This window comes from Typopeltis vanoorti, chromosome 13 (genome assembly GCF_054136105.1).
Source record: "Typopeltis vanoorti isolate ZY-2024b chromosome 13, IOZ_Tvanoo_1.0, whole genome shotgun sequence".
NCBI lineage: Eukaryota > Metazoa > Arthropoda > Arachnida > Uropygi > Thelyphonidae > Typopeltis > Typopeltis vanoorti.
The window spans coordinates 119724035-119746409 of NC_143561.1; the positions used below are offsets into that span (position 1 = coordinate 119724035).

Here is a 22375-nt window from a genome sequence, read left to right on the forward strand (position 1 = left end):
ATGGAAAGATCTCTACTTAATATAAGACGCAAAGATAGTCAAAAATGAAGAAATAAGAGCTAAAACAAAATTTTTAGATATTGGAGAAAACATACTTTAAAAGAAATGGAAGTAAGGAGGACACATCGCAATCTCAAGGATAATAGATAAATAAATGTTTTATTGGAGTGGAAACTATACGAAGGTAAAAGATCTGTCGCAAACCTGAAAGAAGATGGTCAAACGATATAAGGAAAATTGGAATTCCCTGGCACCAAGAAGCTCAGGATAGAAACAGATGGAAGTGAATTGGGGGATACCTATAAAAAGGGTTAACAAATAAAGTGAATAAAAGAGTAGTAATAGATAAAGAGTGCATCGATTTATTATTAAAATGGTTTTCTGTTTCAGTAATGCATCTTACATTTTTATGCATGTGCCATTATTACACGACACTCCTCCCATCCAGGGAATCTGAGGACTCATCACGAAATTGTTGTGTTTCCAATTCTATTACGAATGTATTTATTTGATTCTCAACGAGACAATGCATCTACTAAACCAATGTTTTTCAAAGCGCAAGGGTTAAGTGTAAGGGTTACTACACCTGGGGTTAAGGTGTAGTAACCCTAATGTTTATTATATTATAATTACATTATAATATAATAAACATTCATTTATTATATTATAATACATACCCCTGTTCGTGTTTGAATGTAATATAATTATAACTTCTCCTAAATTGCCTTTATTTTCCTGTTGGGAGGGGGGACGTTTGTGTTACTAACATTTTAAAAGGAATACGTGGTACTCAAAGTTTGGGAAACAATGCACTAAACAGTTGCTTACCAATCTCATTAATGTCAACAAGAAAACCAACGTTATAAACATAGAAAAAAAAACGAGGGAAAGGTAAAAGAATTATGTTAATTGCATAAATATAGAGCACAATTTTTAATACTAAATCTTAAAATTTTCTCAATATCTGTTTATTGCAGTTGCCGCTGCAGTGGAAATGGAAGAATTACCTTGCACCCTGCGATATTAAAAGATCTGAGTTCGACTTCTTGGAGGTGTCACGTAAAAATATAACGTGTCTCGTTATGAATTCTCGTCGCGACGGGAGGAATCTTTATCTGGTCGATTTCAATCGATGGTGAGTTAGCCGATCTCATACGGAGGTAGCAGGGTTTTTTCTCCCGGAAACTCGGGTTTTTCATCCCGCATACATACAAATCGGCCCTTCAGAACACACGCAATTTACAGACAAAAATTACTAGTTGTGGTGGTGTTGGAGGTGGGCGGTAGATGGCGTTGATTCGTAGTAGAGGTAAGGTGTAGAGACAGTTGAAGATGTCCTCCCGCGATGAGTCTTCGGACTCCTTGGAGGTATCAGGAATAATAATAATAATAATAATAATAAAGGTTGATTGATTGTTTAAAATTATTATTATCATAAAAAATCGAGGACTTTGTAGTCCTGTGGAAATGGCGTTCGCATTCATAGTACTAGGCTGCCTGAACAAAACCATTGTCAGTTCGAATCTGCCTGCCGACTTATTCAATCGCTATCATGGACAGGCGAGTTTTTTAACCCGGAAACTCGGTTTTTTTTTCGTCCTATAAACTCAAGAAAATCGATCGTGGAACCCGCACTCTTTGAGTGACTAACAGGTGGCTGCACTTGTTTGCCGCCTCTTCACAGGATGCCACTTATAATCAGTAATAGTCTTTGGTAAGCTATATTGCGTTGGCCGCAGGTAGAGATTGAAGTTCTCCCTCAGTTTCGAAAAGTTAGCGGTCAAATGGCCTCACTTACTCCCTATATGGGAATAAAGCCCGTTAGTGGTTTATTATTTATTTTGTTATAAAAATCCGCTAACCTCTCATTCCCCCATAGACAGTAGGAAAGGCCTATCATTATTGTTGTTATTATTGTGTCTGAAATATTCTTTAATTCTTGAGTTAGTCAATCTTTGATACATCAAGTAAGAGTTTTCTACCTTTAGGTTTTATTCTCACAACTAAAAAAAAAAAAAGTAAATAAATAAATAAAATAACTCGACCATAGAACATGCTATTTCAGACATAATGTATACTTGTTAGGATTTATGGTGAAGATAATCAAGATGGCGGAACTATTCTGCTACAGTCTCTCCCCGAAAGTGCTGATTCATTGATAACCTTCGGCTCAGCTGTCAACTGAATGGTGAAGAGACAAGTTTCTAATTCAACCTATTACGGCTAAAGAATCTCTGCCCACTCCAATTCAGAAGAAAAATACTATAGGTTTCCCTTTCCTTATTTATTATTATTAATGTAAGCCTTCCATGAAGAGACTTGAGTCCATCTATGGAGGCAATAGTATCACTCCATGAATATCCGTTTCCTTCTTTCTCTGTAGCCAAAAGTATTTCTAAGCTACTGCAAGATGTGTTTCAGTCTGTTTTATGTTTACAAAAAAAAATAATAAAATAAAAAAATATATATATATCCCCTTTTAGATCAATAAATTCTGTACGTTGGGTTGGTGGAAAATAAACAGAAGGTGAGCTGTAAGTACTTAAGTGGCAAACTGACAGATCTAACAAGTCACCGAGTGAATCTAGGTTGCTTTTTTTTTATTCACACTCACAGTTTAAGAATTCTTAATCTCTCAATTTTTTTTCCATAGATCATATGAAAAAAAATCAAATGCCTCCGTAGCCCAATTGTAAGAACGATGATAGATTGCGTCCATCGACTATTAGCCGATCTCATACGGAGGTAGCAGGGTTTTTCTCCCGGAAAGTCGGGTTTTTCATCCCGCATACAGACAAATCGTCACTTCAGAACACACGCATTTTACAGACAAAAAATACTAGTTGTGGTTGTGGGCGGTAGATGGTGTTGATGGAGATGATTGGTAGTGGTAGAGACGGTTGTATAGTAGGTGTCCTCCAGCGATGAGTCTTCGGACTCCTAGGATGTGTCAGGAATAATAATAATAATAATATCGGCAAGCAAACAACGGACTTACTGTCGTCATCACATCATTCCTTTTGAAGTAAAAAATTCAGGTAATTTAAATGTTTTTAATGCTGGACAGTAATTATTACCTCTTTACATGAAAACTAAAATACACTCCTGAGCTAAAGCATTGTGATCACCTACCAAATGTTGTCTCCTTTAGCAGAGATAAACACTTGTACCCGTTTTCGCACTGACCCCACTAGAACATGAAAAGTGTCATGAGGTATTCTGGATCAATAACATTCCGATGGTCACTGACTGAGCGCGAAGCATTGATATCAACTGGCAGATGTTTCCTTATATATGATCCCACATGTGTACATGAGATTCAAATCAGGAAGATTTGGCAGTTAGATCACATTGAATGCATGGATATATTCTTTGAACCATGCTTTCACAATGCAAACTTGTGACAAAGGGGTGTTGTCTTTTGCTGGAAGAGTCCCGATTCATTCGGCCCCATTGTCTCCATATAGGGGAATACTTGGTCCAGGTAAGAATGAACATCAAGGTGTGTTCAATGGGAATGAGCGGACTGAGTCATATCCATGAGAACAATCTCCATAGATGTTGCCACCACCACCACACGCGTCGGGTGGTGGCAACATTGAATTGTAAAAGTCACTTTAATGCGCATGTGGCATGCAATGATTACCCACTAAGGTATGAGTAATTTTAATCACTACCTTGGAGTAATAATTACTGATGACATAATCTCACAATAATTTGCTGGATTGATTGGCCGAGTGGTTAGCGTACCCATTCTCCAACAACAGGTCATGAGATCGAATCCCACCGCACATATGGATATTTGTAATTGTCTTTAGGTGGGAGATGAATATCATCGCTCGGGACTTTGTAAAAATAAATAAAAATTACAAATATATATATATATATATATATATATATATATATATTCAAGATACCAAGTAATTTTATATAAACCTGGTTTTTAATCCTATTTCCCAAGTAAGTCAAGTTTGCGCCTGCACGTAGTGCAAGTCTGAGGCATCTCATGGTAGTGCCAGTATGAGGCAATTCGTGGTAAAGGTGATTTAAGCTCTGATCACTTTCCTTAGTATTTTTCCCTTAATGAAAAGCACATCCCCTTGTGGAGATGTATGATGCTATGCATTAAAGGCAATGGTCACTACCCATACCGGTTTCGACCTTTATTGAGGTCTGGTCAGACTCAGGCCTCAGAGTGGCACTACCACGAGTTGCTTCAGACTTTCACTACGTGCAGGCGCAAACCTGACTTACTTGTCTCTTTGCTTACTTCGAAAATAGGATTAAAAACCAAGTTTATATAAAATTACTTAGTATCTTGAATACGTAATATATACAAGTTAAAAAAATTTCTACATCTGTCTCTCATCCTGAGATTTTATTTAATAAGGTCAAAGCACTTTGCAGCAACTTGTTTAGGTAAAATCCATTAGCTCTGCATTACTTCAACCTTAGCATTGTCAGGTCTGGCTCCCACTGACGAGACTTCAATAAAGGTCGAAATCGATATGGGTAGTGACCATTGCCTCTCCGCAAGGGGATGTGCTTTACATTAAGGGAAAAATACTAAGGAAAGTGATCAGAGCTAAATCCGCCTTTACCGCGAGTTGCCTCAGACTTGCACTACGTACAGGAACAAACTTTACTTACTTGTCTGTTTGCTTACTTTGGAAATAAGATTATAAACGAAGTTTATATAAAATTACTATGGTATCTTGAATGCATAATATACCCAAGTTAAAAAACTTTCTACATATATATATAAACTTGATAACAATGGCAAAAAGTCCTTAGCCTATCTAATGTGCAAATGTACTATAGGTTTACTAATAACCCTCCGTGGGTGCGAACCACATAAAAATGTAGCAGTCATAGAGTTAGAAATCTTAACATTGTGAACTGTCATAAAATGATATATTTTTTTTTCATTATTTCCAATTAACCTCTAACTCATTTAGCTCCTTAGCTCAAACGTTTTGGAAATCGCTAAGTATTTAGGTTCCTCCTCCTTATCGCACAAATACTAATTCAATATCTAGCTGAGATGTGTAGACGATAACGATACAAAAATATAGCAGGCAACTGCATCATATCATGTTCCCAATCCTGGTCAGTCCTAAGTTCCTTCTAAGATGAAAAATTTTTCTTTTGACCCAAAGTTTGACTAATGCTGGAGCTGAATGAAACAGCATAAGACTAGAAAACGTCCCTTTATATGTCTGTGCAGCGCTGTTGAAATGATGCTTGTTTCCATAGCGATAGACTATCAAGTACTTTGACCATTTGCAAGTTCGATACTAGTTACTGACCAGAGCAACTTGATCTAGAGTTTTTTCAGCCGGTTCCCGAGTTAGTTGATCATTGGCTCAATCAGGTAGGGTTATTTTCCTAGAATCTCAGTTATCTATTATGTTCTCCTACTCAAGTGCCATGAAAATCAATGATAGGTTCAGATCAGCTGTCTGATCTCTAAGGTTGAGTTGACTTCCTCTGGTCTTCAAGTTAGATAGAGCTAAACAGCCTCGTCTACACCCTTTGGAATAAAAAAGCGATAGAAGATTTTTATTTATTTTTTATATTCCTCTAGTTGATGATTAGAATCGAATCTGTAAGTGCTTTTTTTTTTGTCAATCGACATTGACAATAACAGTTTTATAATTCTTCCTTAATTCTTGTGAAATTCATTGCTTCGTTTGAAGCAATGAATTTCAGTCATGAATTCTAAAGAACAAAATTTAAAAAATATTCAAACTTAACTGTAAAATATGAACGCTTAATAATCGTAGTAACTCTTTTTTCACTAATATTTTATCTTGTACATGAGAAAAATTTAGTGAAAATTTTTGTACACTTCTTGTTCCTGTTTTAGCAACGAACTACAAAACCTTTCTCTATTTCTTAATTTTCCTGTTGTATATTCCAGAAGTAACTAATATTTTTCTTTTGTCTCCTAGTAGATTAATTCAGTTTAAATTATATTAATTCTATACACTGAATGCTTTCGATTATCAAGACATTTATTGAAAATGCACTTGAGTTATCGTTTGAGTGATTGATATTCATTAAAAAAAGTAATAATAAAAAATCCGTTATAAAAAAGTAATACTTTTTATTCCCTATAAGGAATAGTTGAGACTGTTGTATCCCTAACTTTTGGAGCATGAGAGGGAAGAACTTCTCCCTCAGGTTCTAAATGAAAATCCGCTAATAAAAATGATAATGTAATGTGTACCCACTGCAGAGGATGAACCACATGCCTCGAGACTTTTAATAGAAGTCATGGATACTTCCATTTCCCTGAAGAAGAAGTGAAATATTTCATGTACCTAGTGTCCTAGAGGTGAGTAGAATTTGACGATGCCTTGAATGTTTTCCTTGATGATGTAGAAAAGTTGGATACTGTCTGTGATCAATTCTCATAAAAGAAAAAAATCCAAGGCTAATGAAAGCAAATCTACTCAACTCAAGAAGCCAGATAATACCACCAAAAAGAAATAATGAAACCTTTCTCTAATGGAATTACCTTGGATTCCCTCAAAACACTCATGATATCCAGTTACTGCAGAATTATAAACCGGTATGCTTAAGGAAATGTATCTACAGCCGAGAGACGATCCGGCAGTACAAAATACTACTATCGTTTCTAAGGACAGGACAAGGGATGGCCCTGCACTTGGATCCATGTGGGAATCCACAGCCCCTTACACTTAGTCCCTCTCCATTCGAACATAGATGCAGCTTTTGTACGGCTCTCAGTCAGAGCTCTATTTACAATATGCTGCATCCAAGTTCCTTCTTCCGCAGACATCTCTCGCAATGTTGTCATATTACGGTTGCTATTCCCCTTACTTTAAATGGGGGAATTAAATGGACGCAACCTCTGGGACAGTGCTGCAACAAATATCAGATCGATAGTTATTATGCTCGAAAACAATATTCTTTCCTTCATAAACACAGCAAGGAACACTTTCTTCAGTATGCATACCTGAGCATTCACTGTAACAAACTAATCACATTCACTTTTCACTCTTCAAGCAGAAAACCTGCGTAAACTTATTTGGATTTTTTTTATTGATCCTTACTTGAGAAAACAAGGGACCTATAAGCATATCAATGACGTGCGCGAGGTACAGATGAGGACTGAAATAGGAGTTTATTCATGTTTTTTTTTTGGCAGAATTGTAGATTATAGTTGAAATTCTTCATGAGAAAGGCTGCTCTAGAGGAAAGAGGCGGACGGAATAAAAGAGGTTCGGTGTGTTTTAACTTTCACAGTAAAGGGATGTTAGGCAACAGCTGCTTTTGTATTAGGAGGAGTAACAGAAAATGTAGTAATGATGGTTGAATTTACTGGAGTAGTGACCATGGAAGTAGCTGTAGAAGAGACAAAAGTCTGAAACACTCTGCCTTTGAGATAGATGATGAAGTGAACCTGTAAGATAGGGTTAATATGTGAGCCTAATTGCTTAAATTGCTTGCCTCTAGATGGTGTCAAGGATTTTAAAGGAAATTTTAAGTCAACCACCCCAAAAACGTGAGCAGTATTCTAAAACTGTGCGGATTTGGGACTTATATTTAACATTTGACTATAATTAGCGTTGATTCGGTGTAAAATAGGCTCTCAAACCAAAGATAATGATGAGTTTATTGGATGCTGAGGAGACTATTGATGTGATGAGTTTATGTTAGGAACGACTGGAGGTAAACGTAAGTCCAAGCAGGGAGATCTAAACTTGTCTGATGATGATTTGTGTGTTACTAGGGGTAAGAGTAGATGAGCTGGGATCTCTTTTCGGCGAGTAAATGCAAGACTGCCTTTTGATGGCATTGAACATGTCATGAAGAGTATTACATGAATCATGGTTGAAGGCACTAGTTGTAGATGATCTTGTAGCCTGGGATGCCAGAGTACTCTATGGTATCTCAAACGAGTACTTCTCTCGCTATTTTTTTGTAACAGGATGGATAAGAGATTGCTTCCATGCATTGGGATAAGAACCAGATGATAATAAATCATAGATATGATGCAGGATGAGTGTTAGGTCTGGAGCACAATGTTTGAGAACAAATTGGGAGATGCCATCAGGATCTGAATACGTTTTTACTCTCCAAGCTATTTAGTAGTTTTCTGATTACATTTTTTGTCGAAAAGCTATAGGAGGCATGCGGTGCATGGATTCTGGTACAGCAGGAGGTGATTTCCCTTGGACATCTCTCCTTGGATATTTATACTGCTACTTGATGCAAAGGTAAATATATTTTTGGATAGAGTAACAGTGGTGCCATCAGGATGAGAAAGACAGAGAGGTGGAAGTGCAGGGGAACAGAAGTTGCCTCCAACAACCTTAGCTAGGGGTCAGAGGACACGGCTTCGATTTGGACAGGAGGCAGGTGTTCTTTTCCTTTATGATATCTGATTTGTATCTGCTGATGAATGATTTGCATATGTTGTATACTTTAGTATAGGCAGAGGTTGAATTATTTTTATTCGACTGCTTTGAGTTATTTTCCATTAAACCTGGGATTGGAAATCCGACGAGGATTATGGGTTAAATGGGGAGGCATGTGCACCTTCATACCAGAGAGAATAATTTTTGTGACTCGCTCTCAGCAGATTTTAGGCTCGGGTGAGTGAAAGTAATAGCCAGACCAAGGGAAGGAGAAGAAATTCCAAAGCTCATCTCAGTTGTCTCCTTTTTAGTGCCAGAGGATGTAAGTTCGGGAGTGGTTTGAGAATGAGCATTCTATGAGAGACGAGAATTGTACAGGATTGTGGTCTGAGTTGCCGAGAGGAGTGATGACCTCTACTGTTATCTAAAAGGATAACTGGTCAAAAAGACATCCAGAGTATTTGGAGAGTGAAAAGTGATATCAGAAATTCCAGTGGGTAGATTTGTGTTAGGTGGTTGCTTATAACAAAGATTTCTGCTTTTCGCCATGCTTGGTCAGTGGTATTGGAGTATTTGGAGCCAGTAGGAATTATTGACGTTGAGTTCGCTAAGTAAGATGTTCTCATTATTTGTATAATTAGATTGCAGTGGTCGAGTTTCAAGGAAAGGAATGTGAAGAAATCTGAATGGTCATCAGCGTTTGGAGACCAGTCAATGCAACAAATCGATCTTATAAAATGGGGCAAGGAAACTTTGAGGCAGAAAAGGTCCAAAGCAACGGATTCTAAATTAGCTGTTCTCTGGCTAATGCAGATTTCATTCTTGTTGGGTTGCTGACAGATGTTCTTTGCTTCGTTTGCATAGGGTATTGATTATTGGTTATTGGTCCAAGCCTATGCTTCTGCCAAGGAGAGTACCCAAAGATGTCTAGATCCTCTTCACCATCACATCACATCATAATTGCAACTGTAGCACTTTGATCCTCACCTACTCCTAATCCTTTTGCTAAGATGTATCAACCAGCTGTATGTAACACAATGCATAGTGAAACCACAACTGTGGATGAAGAGATAGAAGTGTATGAGAAGGTTGCTTAACCTGTCAAATCATGTCAAATCCTCAACATATCAAAGATTTGCTAGAGCTGTTGCTTAACCTATCAAAGTTTCGGGAATGGGGACAGATGGGATATCAATATGTCTGCTTAAGGAAGGTTCAGCCGAACTGGCATGGAATGGAAATTCATTTACAAGAATGGAAAGAATATATGATAATTCATTTACACAAGGGTAATGCAAAGACTGATGTGTCTAACTATCGAATTATCACTATCTCTGAAGAGATTGCAGGGATTTTAGAGAAGTTGATTAGAACTGGCATACAGAAATGGGTCGAAAACAAGCTATACTTTGCAAGGAACAGCATGGGTTTACTAAAGGGAAGTTATGTTTGAACAATTTGTTCATATTTTATAATAATGTTATGGCTGAGTTGGATATAGGGAATGGATTCACTATGATGCTATTACACTTTCCTAAGGCATTGGATCGGATAGTACTTGAAAGAAAGGAAGAAAGAAAGTTTAGATGAAGTGGTGAATGCTGGATTGGAATGTACACTATGGCTGGCAGACTGATGTCAGAAAGTGGTATAGAGGGGGTGGAGGTGAAGAGTGATCTGCCAGATTTAAGGTGACCAGTGACGAGCCCAGGGATTAGTCCTTGGATCACTGTACAGTAAAGTTTATCAGAGGTGGATAAAGTAATCAAACGAACAATTTTTTTGATATACACGAAAATAAAATAAGGAATGCATACCCAAATACCCGTTTTCGTTTATCATCATTTGGGAGGAAAGTATCTCCAGTACAATAGCAACTTCAATGGCGGTCAATGGTTGCTAACCATTGATTACATTGGTTGCTAACCATGAAGTGGTTTGTGAAACACTCAGTTGAGCATGTAATTTTTGCAAATAGTCCTAGTTTATCTTTCAACCGCTAGATGGTGGTAATGCTTTTAGAAATAATCCGTGTTTTTAACTATCTCGTTTACATTTTCCTGTTTGTATAGTTGTGTGAAACAAAGTTTTCGATGTATGTTCTTCGTATCTCTATAGTCAGGTTATTGGATTGATTGAGTCAGTTTTTTTTTCCTTTAGGCAGTTAAAGAGGAAACGCGGAAGTGCAGTACATGTGGCCACTTTGCAACAGAATTTCTTATTAGTTTATTGTGAATCAATGTCAATTTAGGATGCTTCCTTGGAATCAAGGTGAGCTTGTCTCCTACTAACCCCCTCCATTTCTTTCCTCTTTTTTTTTTTTTTTTTTTTTTAATATCTTTCATTGTACCGATTTAGAAAATATGTTTGCCATTTGAAAAATAAAGTAATGCCATTGTATTTGTTTTCTATATCTTGCGCTGTGAAAATGAATTTTAAATTCCTGGTTGGCAGAAGTATGTGAGGACCCATCATCTTTTACATATTTAGTTTTGCATACCTGATAGTAATATCATTTTATTTATTTATTTATTTTTTAAAACTTTCTTCTTCTGGTTACAGGCGAGACACCATGATACATTTGCTCGTGTTTGCTGTGTGTGAAGGTGTAATATACATATTGCATTACTAACTTCCCATCAACAATGTTCCTCCAAATTACTGTGATCTGTCAATTCTCCAATATTATGAGATCTTATATTTTCTGACTTCTGAGGCACATCTCACTGTATCAAAAAACATAGATCTTGATCTTCCTCTGGTTCTTTTCCCCATTACCATTCTAAAAGAACATTTGTTTTGCTAACTCTTTCCTCTCCTATTCTGTTTAATTGACCATGCCGCTTGAGATCAACTCTGCTAACATATTCCTGAATGTTAACATCAAGTCCTTTCGTTAATATCCTTATTTTGAATATGATAATGCCATTGATACCATCTGTTCACTCTAATCTTTCTCAGAACTCTCATATATGGTCTCCAGTTTTATTCTAATGTTAATATTGATATTTCTAATATCAATTATTGAATTTTGCAAATATTGATCACTGATTTCTCAGTATTTGGATACTGATTTGCTAGGCCTGCATATCCTCTTCTGGGTAACTTCCAGGCTACCAGAGCCACAGAAGAAAGTTTATTATAGGTTTAATTCTGGCCACTAACTAAAGGAGACTGACTGTAAAATGGCCATCTTTTTAGGCTGTGCTGTGTTAAAATCAGTAGGCCCTAGCTCTGTTGCTTTAAACTATCAGTCTGGTCACTTAAACTTAAATAGAATGCAAAAAACCAGCAAAACAAGAGTTTGAAGCAAAAATGGTGTGTGTGTGTGGGGGGGGGCTAACGAAAGGCTGACATGTAGTTATATTGATTCATTTGACTGACTTATGAGATAATAAATTTAGAAGTAAGTTAGTGCTACTAGTCATTAAATACTGTGTTGGATTAACATATCAGGTCCTGCCCTGTCAAGTATTATCTCTATCTAGGAGATTGGCTATTACCAATCTCCAGGGCCAGTGCTACCATTTAGGCAAATTAAGCAACCGTATAGGTCGCAAGCCATGAAGGGGCGCAAAACTTCAATCTATGCTTTATTCATTCTTTACTAAAATATCAAAATTAAATAGTGATATATGATTTAGGTATTGATTCTTTTTCCTTATCCCTCACACGTCACACTATTTTACTATTTAACTCTTGGTTCTTTTTTGTTCCTTACCTAAATGATTTGAACTTACTGCTATTTAAAATTCAGTTAAAATAAATATTTTAAAATATTAAATTTTGATATTTTATAACTTTTTTTTTTTTTTTGTAAATATAACAGATTTATAACAGAGAATTTTCAAATTAATTAAAAAAGAAAATAAAAAAATCCCTATTAATTTAACCTGAAAGAAATTTTATTCTGTTTAATGTCAATTAGAAACATTTTAGTTTGTGAAATAAGGGGCACACTTGTAAACTTTGCCTAGGGCACAAAATAACCTGGCAATGACAGTGCCAATCTCCATATATTTGTCTTGAATTACTCTCATCTTCTTTGCACAGATCAGGCCCAGTAGTCTCTTATGCTTGTGAACCAGATGTCACTATCTTCATTTCTTTCAATTTCCATCAATTCTTCTTAAAATTTTTTTAAAGACTTTCATGTCTCATAGTATATTGCATATCACAATAAAACCAACATATATATTTATTTTCTGTATGTTCTTTATTAGTTCGATTTTAGTACCCACCAAATCCAAAACTTCTTCATTCCTCTTTTGGATCCATAAGATCCAAAAGAAGAGGAATGATGAAGTTTGTTATCCGTGTTTCTGCTCCATAGATAAAAGTGGACCATTTAAAGCAGTTTATTGGGAAAAAACCTATCTAAAGCTAATAGCTAACAAAATTTTAGTTAATTAGCTTAATAAGCCGATATTTCACCAAGGCATCTTAATTGGCACAAAGAAATATATTGAGCATATGCATGCAGCCATACATCGCTAGGAAGGCAAACACAGACTGATTGTGAAAGACTGGTTCTAAGTCTTAACTGTTTGTCCTCTACGGGTATAGTGATGGACATTTGTTGACAGTCTCAAAATGATGGTTTCCCAGATTTTTGGCAATATGATTCAGTTGAATTTGCCTTGAGTTACTCTCTCCTTTGCACAGATCAGCCCAGCAGTCTGTTATGCTTATGTTGTAGTGCTGTGGTGGATTCCAGAAATAGTCTGATTTAAATCTGTTTCTGTATAGAAGGGGCGTTGTTCACCATTGGATCTGGTGATCCATATCCATGGCATGATCTGCTACCCTGCAACTACTGCAGTGTAGGTGAAGAAGAACACAGAAAATATATCCATCTACACTACAGTTATTCTGGGGTGGCAGACCATGCCTTCGATATGAATCACCAGATCCAATAGGAAACCCTCCCTCTTGTACAGAAACAGATTTAAATCAGAGAAAGAGACTATTTCTGGAATCTGCCATAGTACTACAACATTCCCTAAACTTAAAAAACAAATTTAGCTGCATCACATTGTCAAAAATCTGGGAAAACCATCATCGACATTGAATACATCACTGCACCAATAGAGGTGGCATTTAGGATTGTAGGAGTCTGCTTTTCACAGTCAGTCTTTGTTTGCTTTCTTGCATGCATCTGCTGAATATGTCTTTGTGACCGTGAAACTGCCTTGGTGACCTAGGGAAAATATTAGCTTGTTAATCTAATTTAGTAAAGTAAATTGTTAGTTAATTATTAGCTTTAGACATCTGTTTTTCCATTAAACAACATGCGTGATAATAATCACTGTCCAAGCATCCATACTAGAAAAGCATTTAATCATTATTAATCTAGTTTTTGCTTATTTCTTCTGATGTTAGTATATTTTTCATTCTGTTAAAAGTTGATTTTGCAATTTCTGTTGTTCTCCTAATTGCTTGCATCCTTAGGGATAAATTTTTTTCTCTGCTTAAACCTCTGCATAGCAGTTGCATATTTGGAAAGTTCTGACAGTTTATTTTTGTGTTTTTAATTTGGTTCTATATACATTATGTGTGGGACAAAATAATGTGAACATCTGGGAAATAGGAGATGTCTTTATTAATTTGGTGTGGGACTGCCATTTGCCATCTCGTGAAGAGAGAGAAGATGAAGATTGTAAGTCTCCTACCACTATGATAGAGGTGAACGAAGGAGGAGAGCATTGATAGCCAATGAGTCTATACGTAGATTGTGCAAAAGAAATGATGTAGAATTTGTGGATGTGTGGTTTCTGTTTGACAGAAAGAAGGATTTGTACAATGTGTATGGACTACATCTGAATGGTTTTTGGTGTTAGATGTCTGGAGAGAGCTTTGTTCACCGAGCCTGCTGACGTGCAAATTCAGGGAAACTTAAGCAATTAGAGTGGAAGCAAGTGAGTTTGTGTGAAGGCAACCATGAAGTGAGTGAATGTGAAAATGACTAAGTGAGGAATCTAGTTTCTCAAGCAAAAATATTGAATAGGTTAATCAATTCAGAAAGTAAAGATGGGTGGGGGAATAAAGGGATGTTGCCATTTTTATATACTAATGCCGGAAGTATCAGGAACAAGAGGGACGAGTTTTTGGCATTGATTATAGTGCAACCTCACCAAAAGTTATAGGCATTAATGAGACTTGGCTAACAGCAGATGATTTAGTTACAGGGATTGAATGTGAAGGGTTTAGTATTATCAGGGAAATTAGAGAACATAGGATGACAGTGGGTACTGTTGATGACAGCAGAGGAATTGCAACCAAAAAGAATAGGAGACAGGCAGGAGGGAGGCTGTTCATTTGAAGCAATCTGGTGTGAGATTAAGACCAGTAAGACAATATACAGTGGGTTGTTGCTGTAGGCCAGGGAATTCCACAGATGATCTGGAAGACATGTATTGCCAAATGAGTACAATGAGTACAGGTTGAGGATTATTATGGGGAACTTCAACTGTGGAGATATAGACAGGAAGGAAGAAAGATCATATGGCAGGAAGGAAATTGAATTTATACACCTGCTGAGAGATAATTACTTAAGCATGTGATGGAGGGGACAACTCAACAGGTCCAATACTCTCCATCCCTTCCTAGGGGTGGAGAGTATTGGACTTGGTCATAGGATCAGAAGAGCTATCCATAACCAAGGTGACAACATTGCCTCAATTGGTGAAAGTGACATGCGATCTTGAGTTGGGAGATTGTAAAACATGAGGAATATTCTATCAAGAAGGGTTATTTGTGGAACTACAAGGCAGGTGATTGTGACATGCTTAGGATGAAGCTTAAATCTGCACCATGGCATAAAACACTGCAGGGTAAGGATGTTAGTAGTGCATGGGATATAGTTAAGGGTCATTAGGAGGAAGCAGTATTAAGGAGGGTTAATTGGGTAGGAGTTAGATGGATGAGCAATATTAAGCATGAGCTGCAGAAGAAGGCATATAAAGAGAAAGGTGACCAGCAAACTCATGAACAGTATAAGGCTCAGGCAAGAAAGGTGACCAGCATGGCAAAGAAGGCAAAATCAGATTATGAGAAGAATTTACCCAAGCAGGCCAAAGGAAATCTCAGAGTTCTTTTGTCACGAGGAGACGGAAGCGGATAAAATAGCTGAGTTACTGAGTGACTACTTTGCAAGCATATATCTTCCTAGTGAGGTTACTGCTTTAACCTATGTGGCAGACGCTAATGTGGGAACAGAGGTGGATGAATTGAAGGTTCTTGCGATATTTCAGAATCTCAATGTAAATACAGTTATGGGCTATCAGCTAGGGTTTTGCAAGAATGTGCAAGGGAACTGGCAGTGCCTTTTGATTAAGCTGTGTAAGGCTCAGCTCTTGTAGAGTTCCAAGGGAGTGGAAAGAGGGCAAAATTTATTCCTTTGCATAAGGGATATTCTCAAACTACAGTAGCAAATCATAGACCAATCTGTATCTCAGGTAGGTGTGCTGGTAAAAGTATTAGAAAAATTGGCAAAAAAGAGAATTCAAGAATGGGTAGATAAAAATATGATACTGTATGAGGGGCAACGTGCTTCATTTTGCTGGATTTTGCGAAGGCATTTCACAGAATACCACATGAAACACTGTTACGCAAATTAGAATGAATGGGGATAGATATGACACTGGTTAAGTGGATAAGAGGGTGGCTGCTGGACAGATATCAAAAAGTTGTATATAGAGGAGCAGAATCGAGTCGAAAGCAGGTGACTGGTGGTGTGCCACAAGGTTCTATGCTGGACTATTGCATTGTTGTTTATTTTGTACATAAATGATATAGGAAATATTCAGTTGTTTGCTGATGCGAAATTAGGTAGAGTAATAGTTAATCAAGGCTATGTGGAGAGTTTGCAGGACGATTTAAATATGCTGTCATTATTGGAAAAATATAATGGGTGTCAGTTTAGTGTCGAGGAATGTAAAGTTCTGCACTTTGGGATAAATAGATTATAAGCTGCTTATCACATTGATGGCACTGTACTCCAGGAAACAGATGAAGCTAGAGATTTAGGGATAGTGGTAGACAGAGAGTTAAAATTTAGAGGACACATTGCTAAGGTAGCACATAAGATTACTTGGCTAGTAAAGAACACATTAACAAGTAGAGATAAGGAAGTTGTAATTCCTCTTTATAAGGCCTTGATATGCCCATATCTGGATTACTGTGCCCAAGTTTGGTCCCTTGGGTTTCTTGGAGATGTGGAAGCGGTGGAGAGGATTCAGAGGTGAGTGGCCTGTGGAATGTGAATGTGCCCTATGAGGATAGATTGAAGGTGTGTGGATTGCAGAAAGGGGTATGATAGAAACATTTAAGTTGCTTAAAGGATTTTATAGGATAATTGCAATGGAAATGTTTGGCTAGGGGGGGGGGGCAGAACAAGGGGTCATCTCTGGAAGTTGAATAAAGGTGTGGTCAGTAGGGGTGTGAGGACTAGATTTTTTGCTTGGAGAGTGGTGAATGATTGGAATGGGTTTCCAGAGTCAGTTTTGAGTGCTTTTTCTGTTAATGGATTCAAGGAGAGGTATGACGGATTGGATCTCCTGCGATGAGTCTTCAGACTCCATGGAGGTGCCCGTGTAATAATAATCTTGGAATGGATTCATACAACTTTTTAATAGTCTCCAGTGGGGTGTTGTGCTATTCATCAATCATAAATATCTGCCAATTGCTTGAGAGATGTTGGAGGGAATCTGCTTCTCACTCTGCTCTCCAAAATTGCTCACAATGGTTCAATGATATTCAAGTCGAGTGATTGAGCTGGCTAATGCAGCACATTTGGATCTTAGGATGCATCTGATTAGCCATAATGTCCATGTACACACTGGCAGTAACTCGATCATTTAGGGTTATGATGGGACCAGCTATTAATACCAAGATATGGTCACACAAATAATCACAGATCCCCCCCCCCCATGTTTGATATTTGGAACTAGACAGTCTGAATTCTATGCTTCCTCGTGGATTCTCCATACATAAACCCAACCTGTTGTTGGGAATAAAGTAAATGCTGACTCATTGGACCATATCACTCGTTTCCAGTTATCAGCTGTCCAAGTTTTATGTTCCTGACACCATCTTTTTTACAATTTCATGTTGGATTCTGTGATTAAAGATTTAGCAATTGCAGATTGTCTATGGATATTCGCTTTGTAAATTTCTCTGTGGACTGTGTTTGTGAAAATTGGGTCTTCAATTAGAATATTGAGTTCAGCTGTCACTTTTGCTGCAGTAATTGTGTTGTTTGGACACAATCCCTATTAGTGTTCAATGATTCCTATCATTCAATTTCGATTTTTGACCACAATTCTTGTTCACTGGTGAAGTCTTGCTATGCTTTGTGTACGTGGTCATAATCATGGAGACTGTTGCTCTTGACACACTGATCATTTGGGCTGTTCTGATTAGATACTCCCACTAAATGGGGTCCCATGATTTGTTCTCTTAGGAAGTCTGATGTCACCTTTTACCTTCAGCTCAGACTAACTGCTGCTGAACACAACTTGTACTACACTGGCATACAACCTAGAGAATACAAAGAAAAAACAAACAATATTCGTATTGTTTGTTATTTTACAGTGTAACATACACTAATAAGAATAACCCCTATAACAATGATGTTCCCATTATTGTCTAACCCCTGTGTATAGGATGTCAGTCTTTTGTCATTCCTGTCTGTTCTTTTCTTTATTAATTTTCTATTAATTTCTTTTGGTGGACACTATCAAATGTTTTATTATAATTTATAGAACTCTTTATAGTATTTTTATCTTACTTGGTGCAGGGCCCGCTATGATTATGCAATGTGAGAAACTCCAACTGGCTTGTCGCAGGGTCTGGCATTTGAGAGGGGAGACAATTTTTATGACTGTAGGTGCATGTGTTCACAGGGCTGGTTTGCCTGTTCTGGGGGATGAAAAATCTGATTTTCTGGGTGAAAAAAAAAAAAAACTACCTCCGTATGAGCTAACTCACCTTTACTCAAAAGATACCAGATAAAGGTTCCTCATTTCTTGGATGAGAATCGAACCCAGGTCTTTCTGACCAGAGGGGTTCATCTATATGGAGGCTCTTAAAATGATATATATATATATATATTTTTTTTTTTTTTGAATGGGATGAAAATTAAACATTTTTTAACTACCTTATAGCATTAATGCTGTACTGCAGCTTATCAAGTTATAATTTGTACTCTGATGTTGCTGGGTAGAAAACCAGCAGAGTAGTAGTTCAGTTAATTTATTTTTTTCATCTCTTCTGTCTTGGTATTATTTAATACCATGAAGGCTATGATGATTCAACTGCTTCTTGACTACTGTGCACAGATTTGGTCTCCCATGATAAGTCTTTGGAGATATTCATATAATAATAATACTTTTACATTAATGCTGAATATATGTATAAACTGTAAGTATTTTGAAAGTTGCAATGAAAAAATTAGTTTTCTTCATTTTCAGCCATCTAGGTTGAAAAACCAAGAGTATCTCATAAAAATTTCAATTTTTATTTGGTCCTGTACATAACTTTTTTTGGTCTCAAGTCAACTACTTTGTTCTGAACTTGAGGATTTTTTTAAAAATATTTAGAAGGAAGCTCTAGTTCATTTGGAGCACACATATTCAGCTATTGAAGTTGAAGGTTTATTTTTCACTTGGTCAGACTATAATAAATTTAGTTCAATCCTTTATCCAAGTGTGTGCAAACAACATTTGCGCCTGAAAGTATCTTCAGGACTGGGGGTAAAGTGGTACAACACGGGCAACTCCTTGCAAAGGTGGAGCAAGCTACCAACTGAGATAGGAGTGTTGGTAGCTTGCTCCACCTTTGCAAGGAGTTGCCTGGTGTTGTACCACTTTACCCCCAGTCCTGAAGATACTTTCAGGCACAAACTTTGTTTGCACACACTTGGATAAAGGATTAAACTAAATTTATTACATATTCAGCTACTTGCATACATATAATGCAAAAGAAATCAGAATTGCAGATTTAGCCTAGGGTTTGCAGGATATAATACAAAATGGGGAAAAATAACACTCAGAACACCTAAAACAGGTGCTACCATCTTGAAAAAAAAAAAAATAGCCTTCTGATAATGCAAATATGAAATTTAAAAAAAAAAATTGTACCTTGGGCATGAAAATAACAGTAAAAAAAAAAAAAAAAAAATCAGAAATTGGACAGTCTGGAAACAAGCAGTGATTAATTTTAAAATCCTCTGTAATTGTGAAAATTCTATGGATCTGCCAAGTAAAAATGGCTGTTATAATTAATGTGATGCCAGGAAAAATCTAAAAAATAGAAATAAAAAATATTCCACCAAAATGATAGGTTGACAAAATAACTTGCTTTCATCAAAGTCAAAAATTATGTAGCTTTAGCCCCCCTCCCCAATTTTACTAATGATGCAAGAGAGAAAGGAGGTAAGTATAGTGCAACTGATACTGCATATCACTCTCCAATTTTCAGAGAATGCAAGGACATTTCATGGAAAACATGAGGATTTTGTGGTGACCAAATTCTGTTATGTACTATTTTGTGGAATCATGCTTTGTCACTGAAGAAAACAGTGACTTTAATTCCTGAATTGATTAAACACTGTACGTACAAAGCTTTGTTTGGTGGCTCTCCAAGTATTGCCATATGACATACCTGTCTGTTCAGAGAGTTTTCTAAAACTTTGAAGGTGAACGTTGCAATACGTTGTGTACTGCAGTCACCTTAGCCTCAGCCAAAATGGAAGTTCTTCCATGCCACCATTTTTCTTCAACTGATCAAGTTTTCTGAAAGTATTTATTAAATCTTGTAATTGTTGAATTTTGAGGGACAACAGAGTTGGGATACTTCTGACAACTCCTCTACAACATTTGCATAAGAATGACAGTCAAAATAACTCGTTGCTGCTGGGAAAGTACTATTTTGCTTTCCTTATAAATAAAACTACACAATGGACGCCCAGTACCTGACACATGGCGGATAGATTACGTGATAGTGGCCAAATAATTAGAATGAAAACATTTTGATGCAGCTCAGCTTCAACTTTGTGCATGACTTTTGCATCATCCTGTATATGAGGAGCAACATAGACTTGAACATGTTTAGTATTGGGCATCTGGAGAAATTATTTATTGATATGAAATCTAATATGGAGAGTCAGTAAACTAGATTATGATGGTAGGAAAGGTGAGAATCTGTGCATAAAACCAACTAAGTTATACAACTATATTAATGATGCAGATATAGAGGTGATTATGATGAAAAGATGAATGTGTGTTTGTCTGGTTCTGACTTATATTAACTATGAGTAAGATGTCTATGTATGTGAACAAGAATCAAAGTTGTTCAACTGGGTCATTCAGACTACAAAGCAGAGTACACAAAAAAGCATGGAGATAGCTAATGTCTGTACATAAATGCCAAGAGTATAAAGAATAAAGGGCTTGAGTTTGTTGCCTTAGTGAATACATTATGGCTTCAGGTTATTGGCATTAGTGAGTCCTGACTCTGAAACAGATGTATAAACTGGTATTGAGTGTAAAGGGTATAGTATTTTTAGGAAGGATAGACATAAAAGCATCACACCCTCTCCTAACTAGGAGAGGAAGTGTGATGTAAATGATATCAGATAATTTGAGTACAATTAGGGCAGATATCTCTGATTGCAATATTAGTAACAGTTTTTCAAGAAGTAAGTTTGAAGCAGTATGGGGCAAGGTGAAGTCTAATAAGATCAAATATATGGTGAGGTGCTGCTATAAGTTTAGTGGATCAGCTACTAGTGATGATGAAATGCATCATCAAATAAACTTATGAGTACTAAATGAGCAGTGAAATCTCATGAAAAGAATGACACTGAATTTATTGAGCGGTTGCATGGCAACATCCTTAAGCAGCATGTAACAGAAGGAACTTGAGGTCAAAGGATATTAGACCTGGTTATAGTATCAGAGGAAGTTTTAGTAAAAGACATGATGTTTTTTTACCAGTTTGTGACAGTGATCATGCTGTACTGACTTGGGAAGTGGCTAAATGGTTTCTTATTTAGAAAGGTTACATGCTGAACTTCAAAGCAGGAAATTATAATAATCTGAAGAGAATACTAGGTTCAGTCACATGATATCATTCACTGGATGGTAAGGATATTGGCCATGTATTGGAACTATTTAAAAAAATACATCACTAATGCAGTATCAGAATGTGTCCCTAGAGTTTGAGGAATAAATAGTGGGGATGAAATGGATGTGCAATCAAATTAAGAGATTCTTAGGAAAAAGATTTTGGAAGGTATACCTTGTGCATAAGGATGATGTTATGAAAAGGCACAAGCCAGAAGAGTGACATCTGTTGTGTGGAAAGTCAAGTCAAGGCTAACTCCCCTTGACTTGAAAAGCCCTGATAAAGGCTCGTGTCCTAGATGGGATTTGAAACCAGGTCTTTCCAACTGAAAAAGACATTGTTGAACCTGACTAAGTTTCAGAGGCTCTTGAATTTGCACTTGGGACAGTGATATGTTTAGTTTGTTATTGTTGCTTGTAATTGCTTATTAAGTATCCTGATTTTTTTAACACGTGATGTCATTATGAAATTTCAAATGTGATCTGATTAATAAAATATTTATCCTCAATGCCATCTTTGAATAAATTCAAGAATTATGCAAGTCTTTTTAACAGTGATTTGTCAAGTAAATTTTAATTAAAGTTTGATAGAGTAAACTAGGAAGTACTTTATCATCTTGGTTAAGCACAGTTATAAATTATCAAACACTTTTCTTTCTTGTTTACCTTGTTAGAGAAATATCCTTGTTGGAATTTAAAAGAAGAGAGATCTTTTATCAGCATAGCAATATTTGTACTGCCCCTATGGTGAGTTTCTTTTAGTGTTTTATTACAAATACTTATACAGACATATTTATTTCTTAGTATTGTTGCAGTTATGCCTGGTTTGCCAAACTTGACTATATCTTTATTAGAATT

The 22375-nt window shown here is 36.6% G+C and overlaps 1 protein-coding gene across 1 annotated transcript in view; it reads left to right on the top strand.

The window, feature by feature from the left end:
- Positions 1-10559: 10559 nt before the first annotated feature.
- Positions 10560-22375, top strand: part of LOC150100499 (E3 ubiquitin-protein ligase RNF13-like) — a 249565-nt gene continuing 237749 nt past the window's right edge. Inside the window, exons 1-2 of the mRNA XM_090403100.1 lie at positions 10560-10661; positions 22192-22264. Coding sequence (XP_090259226.1) covers positions 22262-22264 — 3 coding nt within the window. The 5' untranslated portion in view covers positions 10560-10661; positions 22192-22261. The remainder of the gene's footprint in view (positions 10662-22191; positions 22265-22375) is intronic.